This window comes from Topomyia yanbarensis, chromosome 2, assembly GCF_030247195.1.
Source record: "Topomyia yanbarensis strain Yona2022 chromosome 2, ASM3024719v1, whole genome shotgun sequence".
Classification (NCBI taxonomy): Eukaryota; Metazoa; Arthropoda; class Insecta; order Diptera; family Culicidae; genus Topomyia; species Topomyia yanbarensis.
In genome coordinates this window covers 40441165-40463587 of record NC_080671.1, presented here as the reverse complement: position 1 = coordinate 40463587, position 22423 = coordinate 40441165, and the positions used below count along the sequence as shown (strand labels likewise).

Here is a 22423-nt window from a genome sequence, read left to right as displayed (position 1 = left end):
CCTCCAGCCATGAGGGACAATATTACCCTCAAGAAACTTATTAAATAAATTCAACAAGCGTCTCTTGGCAGAGTCTGGCAGATTCTTTAACAAGTTAAATTTGATTCTGTCTGGCCCTGGGGCTTTATTGTTACATGATAAGAGAGCAAGTGAGAACTCCACCATCGAAAACGGTGTTTCGTTCGCGTTATTGTGAGGGGACGCGGCGCGGTAGATCTTCTGTGCCGGGGCGGAATCCGGACAAACCTTCTTGGCAAAATCGAATATCCAACGGTTTGAATATTCCACGCTCTCATTGGTACTGTTTCGGTTTCGTAAGCGCCGGGCCGTACTCCAAAGAGTGCTCATCGATGTTTCTCTCGTTAGTCCGTCGACGAACCGGCGCCAGTAGCTACGTTTTTTTGGCTTTTATCAAACTCTTCATGCGCGTTTCCGCCATCGCGTACTGTCGGTAGCTAGCTGGCAGCCCGTCGTCCCGGAAGGTCTTATACGCAGCGGCCTTCTCCGCGTACACGTCTGAGCACTCTTTGTCCCACCATGGATGGGGAGGACGCCCGCGTGAATACGCGTCTGGTACGCGTTTAGTCTGAGCTTGAATCGCGGTATCGAGAATCAAGCCAGCCAGGAACCCGTACTCTTCCTCCGGAGGAAGCTCTTGTGTCGATTCTACTTTTTCGGATATCGCGGACGCGTAGCTCTTCCAATCAATATTTCGTGTGAGGTCATACGAAACATTGATTGTATTCGGTGGCCCTGAACCGTTAGCAATATTAATTACGATTGGCAGATGGTCGCTGCCGTGGGGATCAGAGACTACCTTCCACATGCAATCTAACCGCAGCGATGTCGAGCAGAGGGACAGGTCTAAGGCGCTCGGACGCGCTGGAGGGGCAGGAATCCGTGTCATTTCACCCGTATTCAAAATGGTCATATTGAAGTTGTCGCAAAGCTCATGGAGTATGGTAGATCGATTATCGTCATGAAGGCAACCCCATGCCGTGCCGTGGGAGTTGAAGTCACCTAAAACTAGCCTCGGTGCGGGGAGGAGTTCCGCAATATCGCAAAGCCGTCGGTGGCTAACTGAGGCTCTAGGGGGGATGTAGGTGGAAGCAATGCAAAGGTCTTTGCCTTTAATTCTGGTTTGGCAAGCGACAACTTCAATGCCTGGTGTCGAGGGGAGGTCGATCCGATTGAAAGAATAGCACTTTTTGATCCCCAAAAGTACTCCTCCGTAAGAGTCTTCTCGATCCAAGCGAATAATATTAAAATCGTGAAAGTGTAGGGTTATTTCTGAAGTGAGCCATGTCTCGCATAGGGCAAATGCATCGCATTTCAAATTATTTAGTAAGATTTTAAACGAATCGATTTTCGGGATAATACTTCTGCAATTCCACTGTAGAACAGTGATTAAATCCTTGACCTCGTTCGATGAATTAGCCATCGAAGGATACAATCGCTGAAAGGAGGGGCCATTTCGCAGTGAACTGCATCAAGAATGTTTTTACTGCGGGGAGAAAGCTTATCAAAATACTTTTAAGGGGGTCAGAAATGTTCAACGCTGTAAGAATACGGTCCACAATGTCAGAGAAATTTATTAAGCCAGCACTGTTTTCTTTCTCTGGCTGAGATATGGGAACACTTGGGGTTTTTGATGTTCCTGGAAGTGCTGGGAACTCCTTTTCTGAGTTCAGGTTACTGAGACCGGGAGCGACTTGCTTCGGTTTTACAACAGTACTTCCTTGAGTATTCATTTTAGGGGGACCATGAAGAGACCCCTTCTGGCCTTTACGACGAAGCTTGGAAGAGGAAATGTTCTTCCTTTTTCTACTACTTCTAGGCACAGCAGAAGATGTTCCCTCCTGGGGTTCATCACAGTCGCCTTCGTCAGTAGACAAGCTGGTAAAGATGTTCGTAGAGACAGGTGGCGCAGCTATCTTAAGCATTTCTGCAAAAGATCGCTTAGAGCGTCCCTGAAGGGAACGCTTAAGATTTTCCTCGCGCTGTTTGTACGCGGGACATGAAGGGAGATCATGTGGGTTTCCCCCACAGTAGAGGCACTTTTCGACATCTCTACCACAGGAATCATCCGCATGATTCCCACCGCATTTCCCACAGCGGGCTTTATTGCTACAATGGGAGGCTGTGTGTCCCAATTGTTTGCAATTAGTACAGTTCATGACCCGCGGCACAAAGAGGCGAACAGGTAGACGAACCTTGTCAAAGAGGAGGTAATTGGGCAGGGCAGAGCCGGCGAAGGTCACCCGATAAGAGTCTGAGTTGACGTATGTTTTCTTCCCGTCAGCTGCGACTGATGCTGAATGCAAACGTTTGCATTCCAGTATCTTCACTGGCTTAAGCATGGGGTCTTTGAAACAGCCAGTCCCATATTTTAGCAGGTCCTCGCAATTCAGACTCGAATCGGAAACGACCCCACTGACTTCAACCCTGCTAGCTGGAATATACACCCTGTACTCCCTCGTAAAGGGCTCGTAGCCAGCAATATCATTTGCCTGAGTTGAACTGTTAACAACCACCCGAAGCTTATCAGGGCGAATTTTCGATATTTCTGTCACGGCCGAATACCGGTCTGTCAGAACGCGAGAAATCTGCAACAGATTCAAACACTTTTTTTCTTTGGTCCGAAAGAAGATCACAAATGGCCCGGTGGCCGAGCTCGGATATACTTTGAGCTAGGGTTCGTCGCGGTTGCGGTAATTACCGCAACCGCGCGGTATTTACCGCAACCGCACCGCAAAAACTGCGGTGCGGTAAGACACTTTTTCTCGCGGATGCGGTGCGGGAAATGAGCGATTACCGCGCGGTATTACCGCAACCGCACTTAAAAAAATAATTGATAAAGTCTGCAGTCTGCATTAAAAAGTGAATTAAAACTTTGACTTTTACCATTTAAGAGCGACGCAACTTATTACCTTACAATAGGGAAACATAATAAACATTTAATTGCTCTAATTTCCATGGACTTGACAATGATTTGAAAAGAAATCCGATTATAATCTGTATTCGACCTATCGCTACATGATTTTTAACATTTTGTTTATTCTAATATGATAAAACAATCTGTTACTAAGAAATAAAATCTATAAGCTGTGTCCAATATAATTTGGCATCATTATTTTTACGACATATTTTGAACACTTTGAAAGATTTACAAACGAACCTTTTCAAATATATAAAATGCACAATCCAATCATTGAAAAACATGCATCATTTCTCCTCTTGGCAATCGTGAAATTATGAATTGTTTACGATGACATTTTCTCAACTGTGCATTTTGATTAATTTGGAGAACTTAAAGATGAACTTAAAAAAGTCTTAAGACTTAAAAACAACCCAAAGAATGTAATTATCATCATTAAACCAAACGAATTGGGAGGAATCAGCAATAAGGAAGACAAATGTTTGAAAAGCGTCCAAAATAGGAAGGGGTTAAAATTAGGCTGATAACCTTATCATTCGTTCTTCAACATCGTATTTCTATCTCTTTTGGTTTCTGTGTAAATTCGCAATGAATTTTTCTGTAGTCCGTTTTTAAGACTCCTTCTACATAACTTTTTTTTCGCCAATTGTTCGTCCAACTGGGAATATTTTCTACCAAATTAACAACTATTATTTTTCAGTTAGGAGTATTTTGTAACTTTTTGAAATTAAAGCTTTCGAAGTTAGTTTAGGGTATTTCGATTTTTTTGTGTTTCTGAAAGCCTCCCTTTATATTGTGACAAGTGTCAAAGTTAGGCCAGATGCCAAGTTTTTCACAGTTTGGGCAATTTTTAACCCCTACCAACTTCAATTGAAGTTTTTGCCATTGGCATTATGGAAAAATGTTAGAAAAATACATAAAAAGGTAGAACTTTCGAGCTAGCTATTAGAAAATTACAACTCATACAATTTTAAGGGAGCAATCTTAGTACTTGAATAAGAATACATCCATTTCTTGAGAAATACGAAGTAAGCGTTTTGAGGTATTTTGTTCCTAAAATCCCCTATTCGTAATAACATTTCTGCTGTATGCTGTAAATCATACATCTTTTGCAGTTTTTCAAATGTCCTTCAACAACTCTGTACCGGTTGAGATGGGATGGAGTCCTGTTATGTTATGTGTAGAACGATTTCTGATAATTAAATTAAAAGTTTTTCTATTGATTGCTGCGGAAGAACGTTTTGTATGTAAAATGATGAAATACAGCTACATTTCATATGACTTCAGTGCTATGATAAGATTTACCTTGTTTCAAAAGTATTTATCTCAAAATGTACGGCATTTTATTAATAAAATTTGCAAAGTTGATATTTTTTAATAAATGTTACATTCTGAGAAGTTCGTCAAAGTTAATGTACGTGTAAATAAGGATAATATTATATTATATACGGTTATACAAAAAATGAATAATTTTTCAACACACTTTTCAAAAATACAGAATTTTACCGCATTTACCGCATTACCGCGCGGTGCGGTGCGGTAAATGCAGTGCGGTTGCGGTAAGCGGTGCGGTTTTAGTATTTTTTTGCGGTTGCGGTGCGGACTATCCATTTACCGCCCACATCCGCACCGCGACGAACCCTACTTTGAGCCGGGGAGCCGATTTTGTTTCGACGTCCATCTCACCTTGAGACGAACCGCCGTCAGGGGAAGTCATTTTTGCACGGGCCTATTGCCCAGTGCACGTTATTAAGACAACCAAGAAAGCGAAACGAAAACTAATACTTAGCTTGTGGAGGTAACGGTATCCAGACGGCTTACTAGAAGAACACTGCTTCACTTCACTGACCGGCTAACGGTACAGAAACAGAAACACAAAAGAAGGGAAAAAAATACTGAAACCTCAACTAGGCGTAGAGTGTGCAAATAACCTTGAACGCGGATTAACACTATTTGTCGCTATAGAGTGTACGGACCGATGACAAAAGACTTTTAGGGATCATCCATAAATGACGTAGCATTATATGGGGGAGGGGGGAGTTTTGTATTTTGTGATGATGTGTGACGACAGGGGGGTAGGGGCTCATGTCATGCTACGTAGCTTTTTTAAAGGGGAATAGAATAGAATTTTTAAAAAAATTGCGGGGACAAGGGGGGGGCAGAGTTACCGTCAAGCTACGTAATTACCTGGGGGGTATTTACAGGTTTGTGACGAAATGCTACGAGTGGGGAGGGGGGTGTTAAAAATCGCTCAAAAAATGCTACGTCATTTATGGATCATCCCTTATCTCGACTGAGTGCTCGATAACGAATGAATCGTAGATGTATAACTCGGTTCAGATTGTAGGTTGTGATGAAAATCGGAGTTGCAACAACAATTTTATACTTCTTGCAAACATGCGATCTTTGGAAAAAAAAAGCTTCTGTTCCGGACGTTGGTTAAAGTCAAATTTTCATTACCCTTTCAGATGCATTTTTTTTAAAATTTGTTCAGACCCTGATCATACATCTCCCTGACCCGCGATTTTGAGCATAACGTTTTGCTTTACGGCCAGCTCGATTGCTTGATAACCCTATATTTGAAGAAAACGACGACGCACCTTCAGGACAGCAGACAAACATTACATGAAATCTGTTTGTACTGCACATACACTGAAAAAAATCCAAACGTTAATTCTATTTGCTTCAAACCGCTTAAAATTCATATGAAGAAGAAAGGCTATTGTTATCACGCGCACACATACCTTCTATGTATCAACTGTTTAAACTATGTATGCACACACATAAATTATATGTGCATATTGTTATAGAATGGGGTTTTATGCGCCTAATAGTTATGAAATGTGAATGTAAGATTAATATTTCTTGTAAATACACACAGCAAATAGTGTCTATATGCCTCCGTTAATTGCAGAAATCTATGTGTAAAATCAATAGGCATAACGTTTACTTTTTTTGAGTGTATAAATGTTTGGTCATTGTTTATCATCATACTCGGGTTTTCATTTCTTTTGTGCAGAAAAAATTCTCTCTTTTTTCCATCGCGTGATAATTTATGAAAACATTAACTTGTTTCGAATTTGTTGCACATTGTAAGCAAATTGCAGTCAAAAACTTCCAGAACCGACCACAAAGAGCACTATACCGGAAAAGATGACGCATAACGATTCTACATTCATAGAGTTTCAAATGTTTCCAACTTGGATTTTTTTTAAATTTTTAGAATGTATGTTGGGAAAATTTTGTTAAAAAATCAGAGTGGATCTCAAATAAATTTAAATAGGTCGTCTGCTGTAAACCTTATTTTAATACTAATTAACATTTTCTTGAACATCCAAAACTCAGGAATGTTTCAATGAAAAATTTTACAACTGAGCAAAAAGCAAATATAAATAAATAAAAAATCAATAAAAACGTACTATGAACTGAGCTCGAAAGGTGGAAAAATTCATACGAAATTCATTGTGAGATATAAAAAAACAAAAATGTTTTTTTTTTGAATTTGGGTAAACAGATCAAAATATTTACCAAATATATTATTTCTATATCTATCTCGTCAGGATTTGGTAATGGATTATGGCCCACTGATATATTTGTTTCACTGTAGGCTTCAAGTTTTAAAAATAATTTTTATTTTACTTTAAATTTTTTTAGCTTCATTTTATGATATCTATTTTTAGGTATGTGAATTCTGACCTAGATTTTCACCTAAAATTACTTTTTCAATTAAAAAAAAATCACTGTTTATAGTATTGGGTGAATCTCTAATAAATTTGTAAGAAAAATGATGACAAACAAAAACTTCTGAGCAACTCGAGAATCATGTAGAAAATAGAAAGTGATCTTTCTGTAGGAAAACATTCAAAAACACTTTTCGGGGTTTGTTAGTGGTCCAAAATACATTTAGAAAACAGTTAGGAAAGCAATCAATTTTTTTTCGTAAACCAGTGCTATTTATAGCGACTGTGTATTTGATGCGAACCATGAATGCATTAGACATTTGCCACTTTCCAGTCACGTGCCACACACATATTTTATTCGATTGCATACCTCCAGCGAGAGCAAAGCTTTCCCCAAAAGTCGACGACGCCTTAAAGGTGATCTACTGATCACTTTAACGAGTCTCTCTCCTGCGCGCTACATGCCCAAAACTGAATAAACATTTTAAACTGTCTCTAACATGCTAGTCCATAATTAACAAACCTTATGCGCCCTTGTCATGATCATCCTTTTTAGCGGCATTAAGCTCACTACACTGTTCTAACATATAATTAGTGCGATAATAAGCTCCTAGTCTGATTTTTCTCATCTGTTTCTCATTGGCACTCCACATCGAACCAGTTTCCTCGTGTGTTATCCGATAGTCATATGACTGTTGAACTGATCGCCTTATGAACTTGCTGCTACGTTGTGATCAGGCAATCTCTTGACGATCGTTCCCCATAACTTTTTGTCCTAAAGGCTGAATTATATATCGCATGCTTTCCAAGAAATAAAAATTTATACATATATTTTTTCGTATTCACTATTAAACTAAGATTACACTTGTAGCGTGCTATAAAACTTCAATTTTTACTTGGGTAGGAACAGGCTTCCAGACTATTTTATTATTTTCTGCTGGTAGAAGTCGTGCTTAGGTACAATTACTACGAATTGCTCAAATCTACCATGTTTCCCTATTTACCATGAGAACTGACAGCTTTCCTATCTGTATATTCCAAATCCTTTCATAACTAATGTTTTATACCTTTTCCTACTTAGTAATTTCTAGCTAATATAACCTTGTTAAAATAAAAAAGGTAAAAGTAGAAGAAGTTGTTATCCTAAGAAATAACATCTATTTAGTACCAAAAGTTTTTCTAAGATTATATTACTGTTCAGTTTTAGAAAAAAATACTGAAAGTTTCTCTTGTTCTCGCTTTCCATGTATTACCTCCTGGAATCGCCATAGAGTAAGGTGGGGTTAAAGTGCGCGTGGGGCAAAAATGCGCTTAGCATTTTTAGAAGCACACAAGTGCTAGAACCTGGTAACTCTGTATGGATTTAGTATATCATTAAGTCTACTAATCGCATATATAAGCATGAAAGGTTTGAATATTTTGGCTTGAAATTAAGGGGTGTAATAAATCGGCTATTAAATGAGTACGCACATTTGCCCCGTGCTATGCGCACTCTTGACCCAACCATGGGGCAAGTGCGAATTTGAGTATTCATACGAAAATAATTATTTCTCGGATTACAAGCAAACCCAAGAGATATCTAGTATTACGTTTTGAAGATGTGTGATGAGAGTATTAATTTGTAATCATGCCGATTTTCTAGTGCTTTTCTACCAATAGTTATTTTACGAAAACTGTGAGGTGCGCACTTTTGCCCCACCTTACTCTACTACCAAAATATTTTAAGTTTGATGTAATGAAATCATTGCTTTATACCTTCATGTAAATTCAAATTTTCTTGACATTTTTCTAACAAAAAGGTATATAACCCACGGTGTCTCTGGTAGAAAATATTTAAACAAACAAATCAGTATCGCTAAACTACTCACTAATAGAAAGCTTAGATGCTCCTCTTTTGTCTGAGCATAACTTTGAAATATTCTATCGGGGGGTCTAGAACATTTATTTTTTTAGCATTTTTTAGGTAATTTTACAATTTGTAGCCCAAAACAGATATCTCCCTTTTAGGAGGTTTATTCAGTGAACACACACTGTCAGAGGAACGGACCTGAAACGTTAATGTACACCTTCGCAGACATTATTCAGCCAGTTTCGCGTTGGTAATTAGGTATTTTGAAATTCGCAAAACAAAACGATTCCTTCAATTTATTTTTCTTCGAAATATATTTTTGCTCGGGGTTGCTATGTAACTAATGATATATTCAACATTCTATCCTTGTTTTATGGATTCTTTGAACAATTTTACCTTAATTAGATTTGTTTTTATTTTTTATTTTCGTTGAAAATTACGAGTTTAACCCTCAAAAAGGCACGCGGGTCTCAGAGGCCCGGCACGTTACAATTTTTTAGTTATAAAAAAAGTGTATGCAGTATAAGTTTGGGCATGAAAATTTTGATAAGTAGCTTTGAAATCTATAACAAAAATAAAGAATTGTGAAATTTTCATCTATGGAGTGATGCGCAGCTATGTTTGATTTTTTTACATGCACAAAAAGGCAAGCCGGGCCTGGCAGTCCCGGTGTGCATGCAATATTTACTAGGAATACTACGGGTTTTATACATTAATATTTATCTGAAAAAAACATTTTGAAGAGCTCATCTTCATATTAGCAGGTATTTTTTTCAAGTTTTGATTGATTTTATCTTTTTATCTTTTCTTATAAGAAAAAAAAATAGCATGCGATAATGACATGTGTCATATTTTTTGGGTAAATACTTTTATTTCACACACTGTGGTCTACTTGACAATTATTTGGATACAACATAACATTTGTCGTTATTGTCCATTTTTGTTGTCTATTCTTTGTGTTATAGTTGCCGTAATTATTCAAATTGTAGGATCTAGAAGCAACAAAAAAATTTAAATGGTTATAAGACGATCTGCCCATTTTTTCAATCGTCTCAAGGAATCTGAAATAATGGAAGAAAATCGAGCAAATTCAACAGCAGACGATTCTGAAACTGATTTACAAAGCGAGGAAGAAGATGCGAATGATATTGCTTCCGACGATGAATCTGAAGCAGACTCGCAAGAAGAATCTGAACATGTGCTCCGGTTATGCATCAGAAGAAATAAATACCAACCCAGAAACATTTATTGGTCATATTCAATCGAAATAGAGCTCAGAACCAATCGACGGTCGACGTGATCTTCCGAATACTACTTTTAGAAAAAATTCACCTTTTTACATCCATCGCCTTATACGCTGAAATCGGGATTTGCTGCGCGTTCGTACTCATCATCCTGTAATTCCGGAACCCTAAGTCGGATCAATTAGAAATTCAACAGCAGCCAATTGGTAAAGAATTTGCTGAGAAATAGGTATGACATTATCTTAGGAACTTGGTAAGTTCCCCTGGGACATCAAGAACAGTCATAGCTGGCCAATGTGGTCGAAGCGCCTTCGGTGGGTCATTAATGATCTAGACATGTAAAGCCAAGTAATGTTGCACATATTTTAATAAATTGCATCATTTGGACTGTGGCTGTGTGATTGTACTCTTCAACTCGTAACTCCAGAACCGAAAGTCGGATCAGTAAAAAAATCAATAGCGACCGATGGGAAGGCTGTACCTTTCATTTGAGACTAGATTTGTGCAAATCGGTCCAGCCATCTCTGAGAAAAAGCGGTGAGATTGTTTGCCACATATTAGATCCATACATACATACACACACATACAGTCATTTTACGATCTCGACGAACTAAGTCGAATGGTATAAGAGATTTGGCCGTGAGGGTCTCGGTTTAAAAGTCGAAATTTCAACCGATTGCATAACCTTTCTATATGAGAAAGGCAAAAAGGAGCTTGAATTTAAACGGGCCTGAGAGGCCCGACTTGCCCTTCAATGTTTGGATTTTAGCTTGCCTTCACAAGGGTTAAACGCGATCGAAAGATTATCTCTTTTTTTTATACCCTCCACTATCCCCCACACCAAAGAGCTCACACAGAGAGCCCCCTGGTAATGGACACAACAAGTAAACAAAAAGAAACGCGGAGATCAAAACAACAAACAAAATAATATGAAATCCCAATGGAACTTAGTTCCTTTGAAGGGATTCACAAAATTGAGCTTAATTTAAATCAAAAATTTAATTATTAACTTAATGATAACGTGGTTTAAAACAAAAAAGGAAATTAAAGTAAATTTAAATTTAAACGCTTAAAATATATATTCGTTTACGTTCCTCAGTATATGCTGCTTAAGCTTGCTTTTGAAAAGAATATTGTTTGTTATAGCTTTTAATTCTATGGGACGTACGTTAAATTTCGATGGTCCGTGATATGTAATGCGCGCAAGACCAAGGTTGGTACATGCACTGCTTCTCAATAGTTCGTTTGCGCTTCTAGTGTTCTGAATGTTTACCCGAGCCGCGAATACAAGATTGTGATGGAATTTCTGGTTGTGTAACGTATTGTGTACAAATATGATTGACTGAGGGTCGCGTATACCTACAATGGGGATAATTCTGTGGCGTAAGCTAGTGAAAAGTGAAACTGTAGAAAACAAGGTCGGCAGATTGTAGATTACTTTAATGCATCTATTCTGCAATGTTTGGATTCTTTTCAATTTCGATTTAGCAGCATGACCCCAGACTATAATCAAATATTGAATTATTGACTGAATGCATGCATAATAGAATCGCAACAATGAGTCATTAGGCACAAAAGAACGCACCCGTCTCATTAGGCCGCATAATGATGAGACTTTGGTAGCTACATGATGTATATGACTGTCCCATGAAAGACATGGGTCTAAATAATGTCCTAAGTATTGGAATGATGAAACTTTTTCAATGTGCAAAGTTCCGACACATCGATCCGCATGTTGTGAAAATTTTTTCCGTGGTGAGTGAAAAACCATGTACTTTGTTTTTGTCAGGTTCATGGAGAGGTGATTCCCGTTAAAATATTCTAGGAGGGTAGCAAGATCAGATTCAATGTCATTAATAATAGACTGAACACTACAATGGGGATAGAACAGTGCTGTGTCATCAGCGAAAGTCTTGGTGTCCCATGCAGTTTCAAATTTGCTATATCGTTGATGAAAATCAAGAATAGCAAAGGCCCTATGTTGCTCCCTTGCGGGACTCCAATGTCTATCGGTCGTAAGGTACTGCGAGCGCCATTTATCACCACAAATTGTTTTCGTTCTGATAAATAACTTCTAATCAATTCGTTGGCAATACCTCTTATTCCATATCTATCGAGTTTGGCTAGCAAAATTCTGTGGTTTATAGTATCAAAAGATTTCTTAAGATCGATGAATATTTCCTCTTTAGAAACACATATGATCAGTGGTCCACATTTTTGTAGAAAATTATATTTTCCACAAATCATTTCATGTTCTGTTTTGTAATCAGCGAGAAAATGTTTGGAAGCAGCAGGGTGTTGTTTGTTTTAAGAGATTGTGTATTTGTTCAAAGTAGCAGTATTATAGGAAATATAAGAAAGTTGAAATTTTAAAGTGCACTTTATCGAGTATTTCGATTTGATTAATTGAAGAAATAAAGGATCTAAATACATCAAAGGTAGAATTGTCTGATAAGTCCGAAAATGATATAATTTTGAATAAGAAAAGGATTGGAAAAGAACCCAGAGCGAAAAGTCTCTAATAACATAAAATATAAACAAAAGAGTATTGTTTCGCGAAATTGAAAAATTTCTAAAATGTTATTATAGCCCTATATTGGCTCAAAAACTCATCTGTTTAAGTCTTTTCACAATTCGATAGATGCGAAAAATTATAACATTAATTATAAGTAGAGGTATTTACATTGTAAAATATAATAATATTTTAGTGTATTGATCGCAAATGCAAAGAGAAAGTATTAAAAATTTCAACCAATTTCGAAAGGTCAATTCACAAAGATAGTTTTATCTAACTTTCCATTTAAGTAGGAAACAGATATGACAATGTTCTTATAATATATGTACTAACAAACACTGTAATTATTGAAATCGATACACATAAAAATGACTTCTTGATCAAAGAGATGCTCGTTGTGAAAAAGTTATCTAAATTTAAATATTAAACAATACATACACATAACTAATTGAATTCAATGATCACAACTACATCATAAAATGAAAAATTATTTACTGGTACCAACTATTCATAAAGGTTAAAAAAAGTTGGTTTCTCAGATCGATGTACAAATCAATAGTAATATTTTTATAAACACTAGCTAATATCCGTCGCGTGTTGCTGCGACTTTCAACGAAAAAGTAAAACGTAATTTATTCCGAAGCGCCATCTGGCGGATAGGTAATCCCCAACCAATAGCAAATAATTACGCTCCATAACAATTGTCTACTACGTATGCATTTTAAAAACATATACATACATAAAACACATACATACAAACATTGACAAAATTAAAATAATAAATTAATTAAACATAGATATTTATTTTTCCAAAATTAAAATAGTTCTAGACCCTTAGAAAGAACAATTCATAACTTTATAACATAACTTTCGGGTAATGAGTGCATCTGTGATATTGATTTGTTTGTGATAATCTTGTTCTAATACAGACAAAAATATACCGAGTAAAGATTTTATTGAAATCTAATATTTAAATTAACACAAAATTGGCTAAATGTCAGTCATTGGTGTCTTCGGAGGTATTTATTATCGCAACAAGTCCTTCTTCCTGATACTGAATGTCTAAAGGTTCATCCCCCTAAAAGTGAGATATCTGCTGATAGCTATTCATTGAAACGCAGTCTTCAAAAATAATATTCAAAATGTTAAAAAAAATATTGTTCTAGATCCCCCGATAGAACATTTCAAATTTAGTCTCAGATGAAAGAGGAGTGTCTAAGCTTTCTATTATTGAGTACTTCAGCAATACTGATTTTTTTGTCTAAATATTGTAAATATTGCTCTACCAGAGACACCGTGAACCCCTTAACATATCTTTATTGCTCGATTCCTTGATGTAAAAATTTTAACCAATAAAGGTTTAACATAAATCGGACACCGTTAAAAGGATAACCCACTAATTAAAACAGATTAGTAATGAGCGATCCCGTTTTCGGAAAATTTAATAACTACAATCCTTTAATTACTTCGAAACAAGTTGTTTTGCGATGATGTTCTGCTTACAAGATCTTTACCGCATGTTCTTAAACTAGTCCCAATTAAAACGAAACTACTTACTTCCAGAGACATCCTTCTGCACACAAGTGGCCACGAACTCGAGCAATAGCAGGGCCACAACTCGCAGCACCGGAGCCATCGCAGCAGCTGTCGCCGGCTGATTCCCCGTTCTAGAGTGGGTCACAATTTCTCGGGTCGATTAAGACGCAGCAATTAAATCAACACCCGCACCGTGTTCCAATTGCCCAAAAACTGGCGCGCCACACGCCGTTTAATCACCTCTTTTAATTACACCTTTATCCGTGGTCGTCGACATCGTCATTATTATCATCAACATCATCACCGTCGTCGTCGTCGTCGTCGTCGTCACCGTCATCAACAACAACACATCGAACCCTTTCCCGCATTCACAAGAGTCGCATGTGCCAAATAATTGTCAACTCCGTCATTGACCGCCAGCATTATTATCCACTCTCATCAGCATACCTAATTGAAATCACTTCCAGCACACAATTGAACCATTTCTAGCTGACCATTTCCACTTTGGCTTCATTGATCACCAGATTAGACCAGGTTCAGAAAGCGTTGGTAAAAAGAGTTATCGCGAACTCCGACCCGCGCCAGGTGTAAACATTAACTGACTCTAATTTTCCAGCGGCAAGTCAATTTCAAGCAAAATTTCCCACCCAACTGAGTCGAAAATCTGACAGCATAAACCGCGCTGGCAGATTCCTTCGCCGGTGGCAGATTGTGGCTTGACTCGCCGGCAAACTTACCGGTACAAAGCAGGAACACTCTTCGTCGTCAACTGGGAATCGAAGTCTCTCCGAGTTCGGTCGGGTGGTGTTGTTGTGCGTTCACAGCACTGCCTGCTTGGATTGGGGGGTGGTACGCTGATTGCTGGGTGGTTCGGGATCGAAAACCGGGAACGGGATAGAAATTGTTCTTCATCCGAGCAGCTGCTCGGTGTTGCCTTTTATGTCGTCATCGTGGTCGAAGGCGCTTCGTGGTGTGGTGTCGTCATGCTGGAGGGGGTTGTGTTCGACGGCGGCACTTGAGTCAGATTGTTTATGGATGGAAGTGTGACAGTGTTGGTAGAAATATTTATGATATCGATTAGATTGAATTTACAAACAACTGTTTTAGTATCAAATTTACTCTCCGGAAGCCGTGTAGTGAATAACGTTCTAACATTCAGGTGAAATCGGAGGGTCAAAAATGTTGACACTTTGAAGATTTTCAAGTTGGGTTAGATGCTGCGTCAGTGACGGAGCATATTGTTTGACTATTCAGCGCTTCAGGCTGAATAATACCGTAATCGCCTGAGTGCTAACTAATCTCCAATTTATCTCAGCCCCTCTTTTCATTTTATCTATTTGAACACAATAGTTAGGCCAGAGTCTGTTATCTCTTACAAAAGCATCATCTCAATTAATATGATGGAAAAGAAGTATTGAACTCGAATTTATGGTCCACTCCATCACGAGTTTTCTATTTTATAAGGTTTGTTACTTCCTCGAAGAACAAAGAATATGTTTGATATCGATTTAAGTGCAATCCACTGCTTGGAAGCTAAATAACCAATAAAATAGTCTGCAATTTCCAAAAAAAACTGTATTTTTCATTTTTTTCTAAAGACTTTTTGAACGACCCTCGTACAAGTTTGTATTTTTAGCAGTGTAGTTGCAAGAATTACATTTTACCAATTCTTCGATTTGCGTCGATTCTGAACACTTTGGAACGGCACTGTGTGTTCGTTCCGCTAGGTCGCGTGCCACGAAATCATCGGTGGACTGCCGAAGCTTGGAGCTGCAGGCGGCCACAATCATCTATAGCCTAATCGCAGTCTGCTTTCCCTGATTTCTTTTTTTTTTTCATTTTCACCCGTTTGGGGAGGGAGGTAAAACAATGTTTTGATGTGGTTGAAAGGTATTCTAAGATGATGGTGACAGGCTTTGAGGAGGTGGTGGTAATTCATGCTTGCGCTAATAGATGGTGGCACCACGATGATAATTTCTTGTAGGCAGTGAGTCCTGAAGAAAAAAAAAACTGCTATTTTTGGAGCTCGCTGCGACACTGTTCGAGTGGAGCGAGTAACGATTTTCGCATGTTTACACAACAAACGATTGCATGTGTGGCTGTATGTACTCAGAGTGGGGACTTTTTGGCGCGTCGGTAATTTGTGGTTTTATGGTGTGACATGTAAAAGGCTTGCATTTGGTTATGGTGGGAGGTGGCCAGAAGTTTAACGCATAGATTTTAACTTAGGTTGTAGCGGAAGGAAAACATAAATAAGAATGTTGGGACAAATCAAAACACGTGTCTTCTAATGAAAATCTGCGATTTGGTGTCGTATTTGATGTAAAGGACATGTTGTTTGACTAATATGAATGGATGTTTAATGTAAATGTAGCAATCTAGTTGAGTACTGATAGAATCATTTAAAACCACATTTTTTTCTACTCACATTATGTTGGTATTCTCAACCTGGGGTACACAGGTTCCTTGACTTATTCAAATGATCCTAATGAAAGAGAAACATCATGCGTGATTGTAGTTGATTTGATGGGAGGGACAGAGTTACGCGGAAAAAATTGATCCCAAAATCGTGAATTAAATGTCATGAACTCTGGAATAATCATTTTTTTGCATTACGAAAACAGAACGATGAACAAAAATCATGTGCTTTATTCAATTTCCTTTCAGTAACTCTCGCATTATGCTTGTATAGCGGAAATAGTTGTTTTTGTTTTCTGACGGTTTCCATCATGTCATTACCAAATCGATTTTCTGTACGTAAGCTAGTTCACAACTTTATGAACATTATTCTTAAAACCAAAATTAGACTCATAATATTATTCATAGATTTAGGAACGAAATCAAAACATTCTGGACATTTTCTCGTGAACTACTTCAGCAAACTCGGAATTTTATTCGTGAATCCATTCAATTCTCATGAACTAGTTCATGAATCCTAATATTTTATTCACGATTCAGTATTCGTGCTTGTGAAATAGTTTACAAAATCGTTAAATATTATCCACAAAATCGTGAAATGTTATTTATTGTATTTGTGAACTGGTTTATGATTCCCTGTAAATATTTTACTATCTTTTTGCGTGCTTGTGATATTTGAAAGATTTCCCTTATCATTTTCAATTTCATGCAACATGAGAGTTTTCGCTCAAAAATTAAACTGCATGTGTCTTCCGGCCTTTCCAGATCAGACTGTTCCGACAATCATTGACTATATCCATTTAAAAATTCAAAAATGGTTCATGTGATCTAGTTTTTGACGTAGGACTACGTCTTTGTTTTCGATATAGGGGTGCACGTTGCAAATTCTACAAAAATGGTATGTAACGAAAAGTGGTCCAATTTTAAACACATATAATTCAGCCATCTCACGATAAATTTTCAAATTTTTTGCGCATATCTCCCCGAAATACTTCTAAGAATAGATTCCATAAGATAAACCCAAAGATTTTTGATATCATGGCATTAAAAATTTAAATAATGAACAACCTAGTCAAAATATCGCGCATTCACACACAGAAGATAGCGCTTCCCTAGTCCAGCACGACAGATTTGTGTACCTAGCGCGCTACGCTTCTATGGATGACGTCATCATCGACTATTTAAACGGACCGATTTCGCCGAGCCAGCTCAGTTGCTTGTTGAACGGCGGGCGAAGCAGATCACTGCGCTGTGTGTTTTCACAGCCAGTGTAGCTGAGTTAGAAGTCCGTTACACTGGCTGTGGAGGTACGCTACCCTGTGCCGTCCAATAGGCAACCGCTCCAACTGCTTCCTAAATGCCGCTGTAATGTTGCCAGTAAATTTTTGGTTTAACTAGCACATGTATTTGCTATTTGCGCTTGAAATTAAGTAATGTAGTGGTAGTAATAAGCTTCCCATTTTGGTTTAAACGCAAGGACAGTTTTTAAAACAGGATTTAATTAATTAGTTTAGCTCATTTAAGCAATTTTATCAATTCTGTAATTTAAAAGGAATTTTACGGAACTTGGTGAATTTGGCACCACTTAGAACTGGTATAATCAACCTGCACTAAGTGTTGCATAACGCAGGGCTGTTTTTTGGAACAAAATGTGTTATCATTCAGCCCTTCGCTATGCAAAATCACGATATTATAACAGATGGGCTAAGTGCGGCGTTTCGGGAAAGGCCGCGTGGAATTGAAATGCGCTAATAGTGTCGTGGTGGTACTAGTTGTCTCTTTCGCTCTGCCCATCATCATCAGCATTGACTCATACGAGATATTACGATCACCTTATATGTTTCTTGTTAGACATGTTTTGTACATATCTGGTAAAATACTTCGTCATAAACACATTTTTTCAAACATGATTCTTGATTTCTAAACATGTCCAAAAATGAGACATGTTTATAGCGAGTGGGTAAAATGAACATGCGGCGGTGATAAAATGAACAGCTTTTGGTGACCTGCAAAATTTCATATACAGGGTGTTTGGTTCGTGGTTAAGACCTCTCGAGGGATGATTGACTGTCATATTTGGAGAAAAAAATCGTTTTACACATACCATGAAATCTCAACCGTTACTAAGTACTTTTTGTGATAAAAACTTAGTTGTCTTAAAATAGCTCTAACTCAAAAAATATACTTTGTATTTCAAATCTTTTAGATCCACTGGATAGGTGAGAAAATTTTCCACTGAAAAATTTCTTCAAATGTTTCAGCTAATGAGGTTAAGTAATCTTTTCACAGTAATTTATTTAAAATTTAACAATTTTGATCGATTTTTCGTTCACTTCGTGAAAATCTTAATAGTTAACATTACTATTTTAATAATTCAAATTGTTAGTCTTGAAAAGTTGTATAATTTGTTCTTTGACATGATATACTTATCTTGTCTTGTTTTCATGTGTTTGGGTTATTGAACTTGGATATTTTTATCTCATATCCACTAATACTAGCTCTTATTGAAAAAGTATGGCATTTATTGTACCTTTTCTTATTTTTATTCGATAGCCAGGAAAATTTTGCAGAGAAAAATGTATTAATACCTTTCTGTTAAGTGAATTTAGTATTCTTTTAGAAGTTAATTAGTTTAAAGTTAGTGTTATTATTAACATTTTCGTTATTTTCTTAAAATAGTAAATAATAAACTTCACCTTTATTATCATGAAATTAATGCATCTCAGCAAGTTCTACAATTCTTTCTTTGACTCCATTCAATTATCTCTTTTAGTTTCGAAGCAAAATCATTTTTATCTTCTCGTTTCATATGCAAAAACAACGATTTCGAATCCACTGCATTTGTGATGAGACCATGCTGTGTTAACTATTAAATTGCAGCGAAATGAAAAACGATAGGGAAAAAGTGTCAAATAACAAGTTGTAGAGAATATTAAGGGGCACCAAATGAACAATAGTGACGATAAATTTATTTGAATTATAATTAGAAATATTACAAAAATCACCAAAAAACGCAAATTTTGAGTTATTTTACTAGTAAAAAGACATGTAGTACACTTAACTAAAAGATATCTGTACATACATCGAAAGGAAATTTTCTCAGCTTTCCAATGAATCCCTGATAATAGCGATATAAAGCATACTTTTTAGATTAGAGTCTTTTAAGTACTTGCAAGTCAGTTACAGGGAAACTTTGGAAGTCAAATTACAAGGAAACGAGAAGAGATAGGAATATTAGGTTGAAGAATGAATTATGAATCGTCCTAAAACCCAACTTTTGGATAATAGATATTGTTATAATCATAATTGATTATTTTGAGAAAATTAACAAAAACCTCATCAAAAATACTAACTTTTAACTACTTTACAACTAAAAGGTAATTAAAACTAATTATCTGAAAATATGAGAACATTATTCAATAGGAAATTATCTCACCTTTCCAATGGCACTAAAAGATTTAAAATACGAGGTACACTTTTTGAGTTAGAGGTGTTTTACGATAAACAAGTTTTTTACACAAAAAGTTCAATAACTCTGTATCGGTTGAGATTTGATGGTATGTGTAGAACGATTTTTTGCTCCAAATATAACAGTTAATCACTTCTCGAGAGATTCTTACTCATGAACCAAACACCCTGTATGTATGCAATGCGCAGCGTTGGAAAGCATTTTCCGATCAATGCTGATATCCCAGCAAATCATGAGCTTTGCATACATACAGGGCATTCTGCATGCAAAAAATGTCACGGAAGAATTGAATTTTCATGACGTAATATACTATTTTACAATCCTGTGCCATCGAAACACATCTACAAACTTGGGGTTATCCATGGGTGTTTGAACTTTTAGGATCTGTTTGAGAGCAACTAGAAAGCTTGGTCTATACATGAGATGTAATTATATTGTCTAAAATTTAATTTTTTTTTCACCGGTCCGGGTGTTTTTTCCCACAAACTAAGTACTAAGAAAATAAATATTTTACATTAAGTAGTATAGTCCTACGTCTACAGTTCGTGCAACCCCATAGGGCTGCCCCTTGTAGTTTTTAATTCGTTTATTTGGCACGGCTCAAGGCGTTAGCTTCACGCAGCCGTGGGTCTTTTATATATTTATATGATGTAAACAATAAAAATAATAAACAATTAATGTTAAGATCGATCCCGTACGCGCGGAGATCCGTTTTCGTGTCGGGGAAATATTTGCATCCACGTCAACTATATCATGGGGGTCATTTGTATCTCTGTTGTCATCGTACATGTCCGGGTCATCATAGGGGTTACTGCCTTGATGTTCGCGATCAGGTTTTGTACCTAACTTCTTTCCCTTTCGAGTCACGAGCGTGAACCCTCCGTCATTGCTAGTAGCTCGCTCATTGCTGGAATTAGCTGTTGAGTTTCTGGTACTTGGCGCGGCTTTCGCAGTTTTTTTTATAATTATTAAATTTATTTAGGCCCAAATGCGGTAGCTCAACGAGGCCGATTGTTCGTTTTTTACAATAAATAAAAAAACAACTATGTTAAGTTTTTTGTCTCGTTTAGACACAGCTTTCTGCTACTACTTTCCTGCTGCTCGCGGTCAGATGTTCCAGTTTGGGATCATCCATAAATGACGTAGCATGATATGGGGGAGTTCTGTATTTTGTGATGATGTGTGACGACAGGGGGGTAGGGGGTCATGTCATGCTACGTAGCTTTTTTAAAGGGGAATAGAAAGGATTTTTTTTTAAATTTTTACGGGGACAAGGGGGGGGGGGGTAGAGTTACCGTCAAGCTACGTAATTACCAGGGGGTATTTAGAGGTTTGTGACGAAATGCTACGATGGGGGAGGGGGGTGTTAAAAATCACTCAAAAAATGCTACGTCATTTATGGATCATCCCTTTGTGTCTTACTCTTATCGGTCGTCATTGTATGTTCGTATTTTTCGGCATTCGTTTCGTTGTTGTTGTTGCTGGTTGTTGGTGCTTAATCCGAAGATGTTGGTTTTGCAGCTGTTAGTGGTTTAGCGTAAGATGGTTCTGGGTTGATTTCAGTTTCTACGCAAGGTTTTCCGAGGTGCAGCTTCTTCGTGCAGAACTGGCACGTAGGAATTTGCCCTGGGTATGTGACTAGTGATGTTTGATGAATGAGAACATCGTCACTTCCTAACGCTGTGACGGTTATGTATGAGAGAATTGGCTTGGTCACACGCATTCTCACCACACGAACACCGTTAGGGATGCCCGGGAAAAAATTCCTCCAAGTCTCATGTGTAACCGAGTCTACTTCTCCGTATTTTTGCAAGCATTTTTTAATCGCGCCGTCAGGGGTACGCGTAGCCAAATCATGGACACGAACTTCTACAGCGCCGTTCTCGATGTATACGGGAATGCTATATTTAACATTGCCGCATTCGGCGGTGTGCTGCATGTTGTTTCGCGAGGCGAATGACTCAGCTCGGTTAATGTTGTTGAACGAAATTAGCACGCAATGTTTGATATGGTGCATTTGTAGGGTTTTCACTTCAGCCAGATTGAGTTTCGTCTGCACTTTTAATAACTGTTCCACTTCCCGAATGGCTGGTCTTACGGGGCATTTCGAAAAATCAACAGCAACACAGTTCGGCCGTATCTGGGTTGCTTTTTGCTGGGCACCGTCACTCATCACTAAATCGCACAGTAGGTATAGGCTATTGTTATATGGACTGCTTGTGTGATAGGCACCGATTGATTTTTAGGTAGAATTGACTGTTTCACTTGCGCGGGACGATTTTTTGCTTCTGCTCAGGGCGAGATGTGAAGACAAACTGGCTTTCGCAGTTGTCATTATTGCTTGAACAGCAGCAACCATTTGTGGCTCAGGGAATCATATTGGAGACTGAGTGTTGGTATTTCTTTCTGTAGATGAGCTTTCCTTAGCGGTTTCTGGGCAGGGTTGTCCGTAATGTGCCGTTTGTTCACAGAACTGGCACGTGTTAGTTTGATATGTACATAGAGTTCGCTGTATAATGGTATGTTGTGTACTGCAGGGTAAGGTAGGAAGGAATGGGTCGGTCTACCCGCATTCTCGACACAAAAACACCATTTGAAATACCTGGAAAGTAGTTCCTCTTCGTATCCTCCCTAATGGATTCCACTTCTCCGAAATACGACATGAATCTTTTAATGGCCACTTTGAAAGTACGTGGTGCCAAATCATGTAATTTAACTTCCACGTTTCCGTTATCCATATACACAGGGATCTTGATTTTTGCGGTGTCACAATC

General features: G+C 37.7%; 1 protein-coding gene across 1 annotated transcript in view; it reads right to left on the bottom strand.

Moving 5' to 3' along the window:
* The window catches only part of LOC131683275 (neurotrimin-like), a 106756-nt gene extending 92836 nt beyond the window's left edge, over positions 1 to 13920 (bottom strand). Inside the window, exon 1 of the mRNA XM_058965112.1 lies at positions 13784 to 13920. Within this exon, the coding sequence (XP_058821095.1) occupies positions 13784 to 13862 (79 nt within the window). The 5' untranslated portion in view covers positions 13863 to 13920. The remainder of the gene's footprint in view (positions 1 to 13783) is intronic.
* Between the last annotated feature and the right edge of the window lie 8503 nt (positions 13921 to 22423).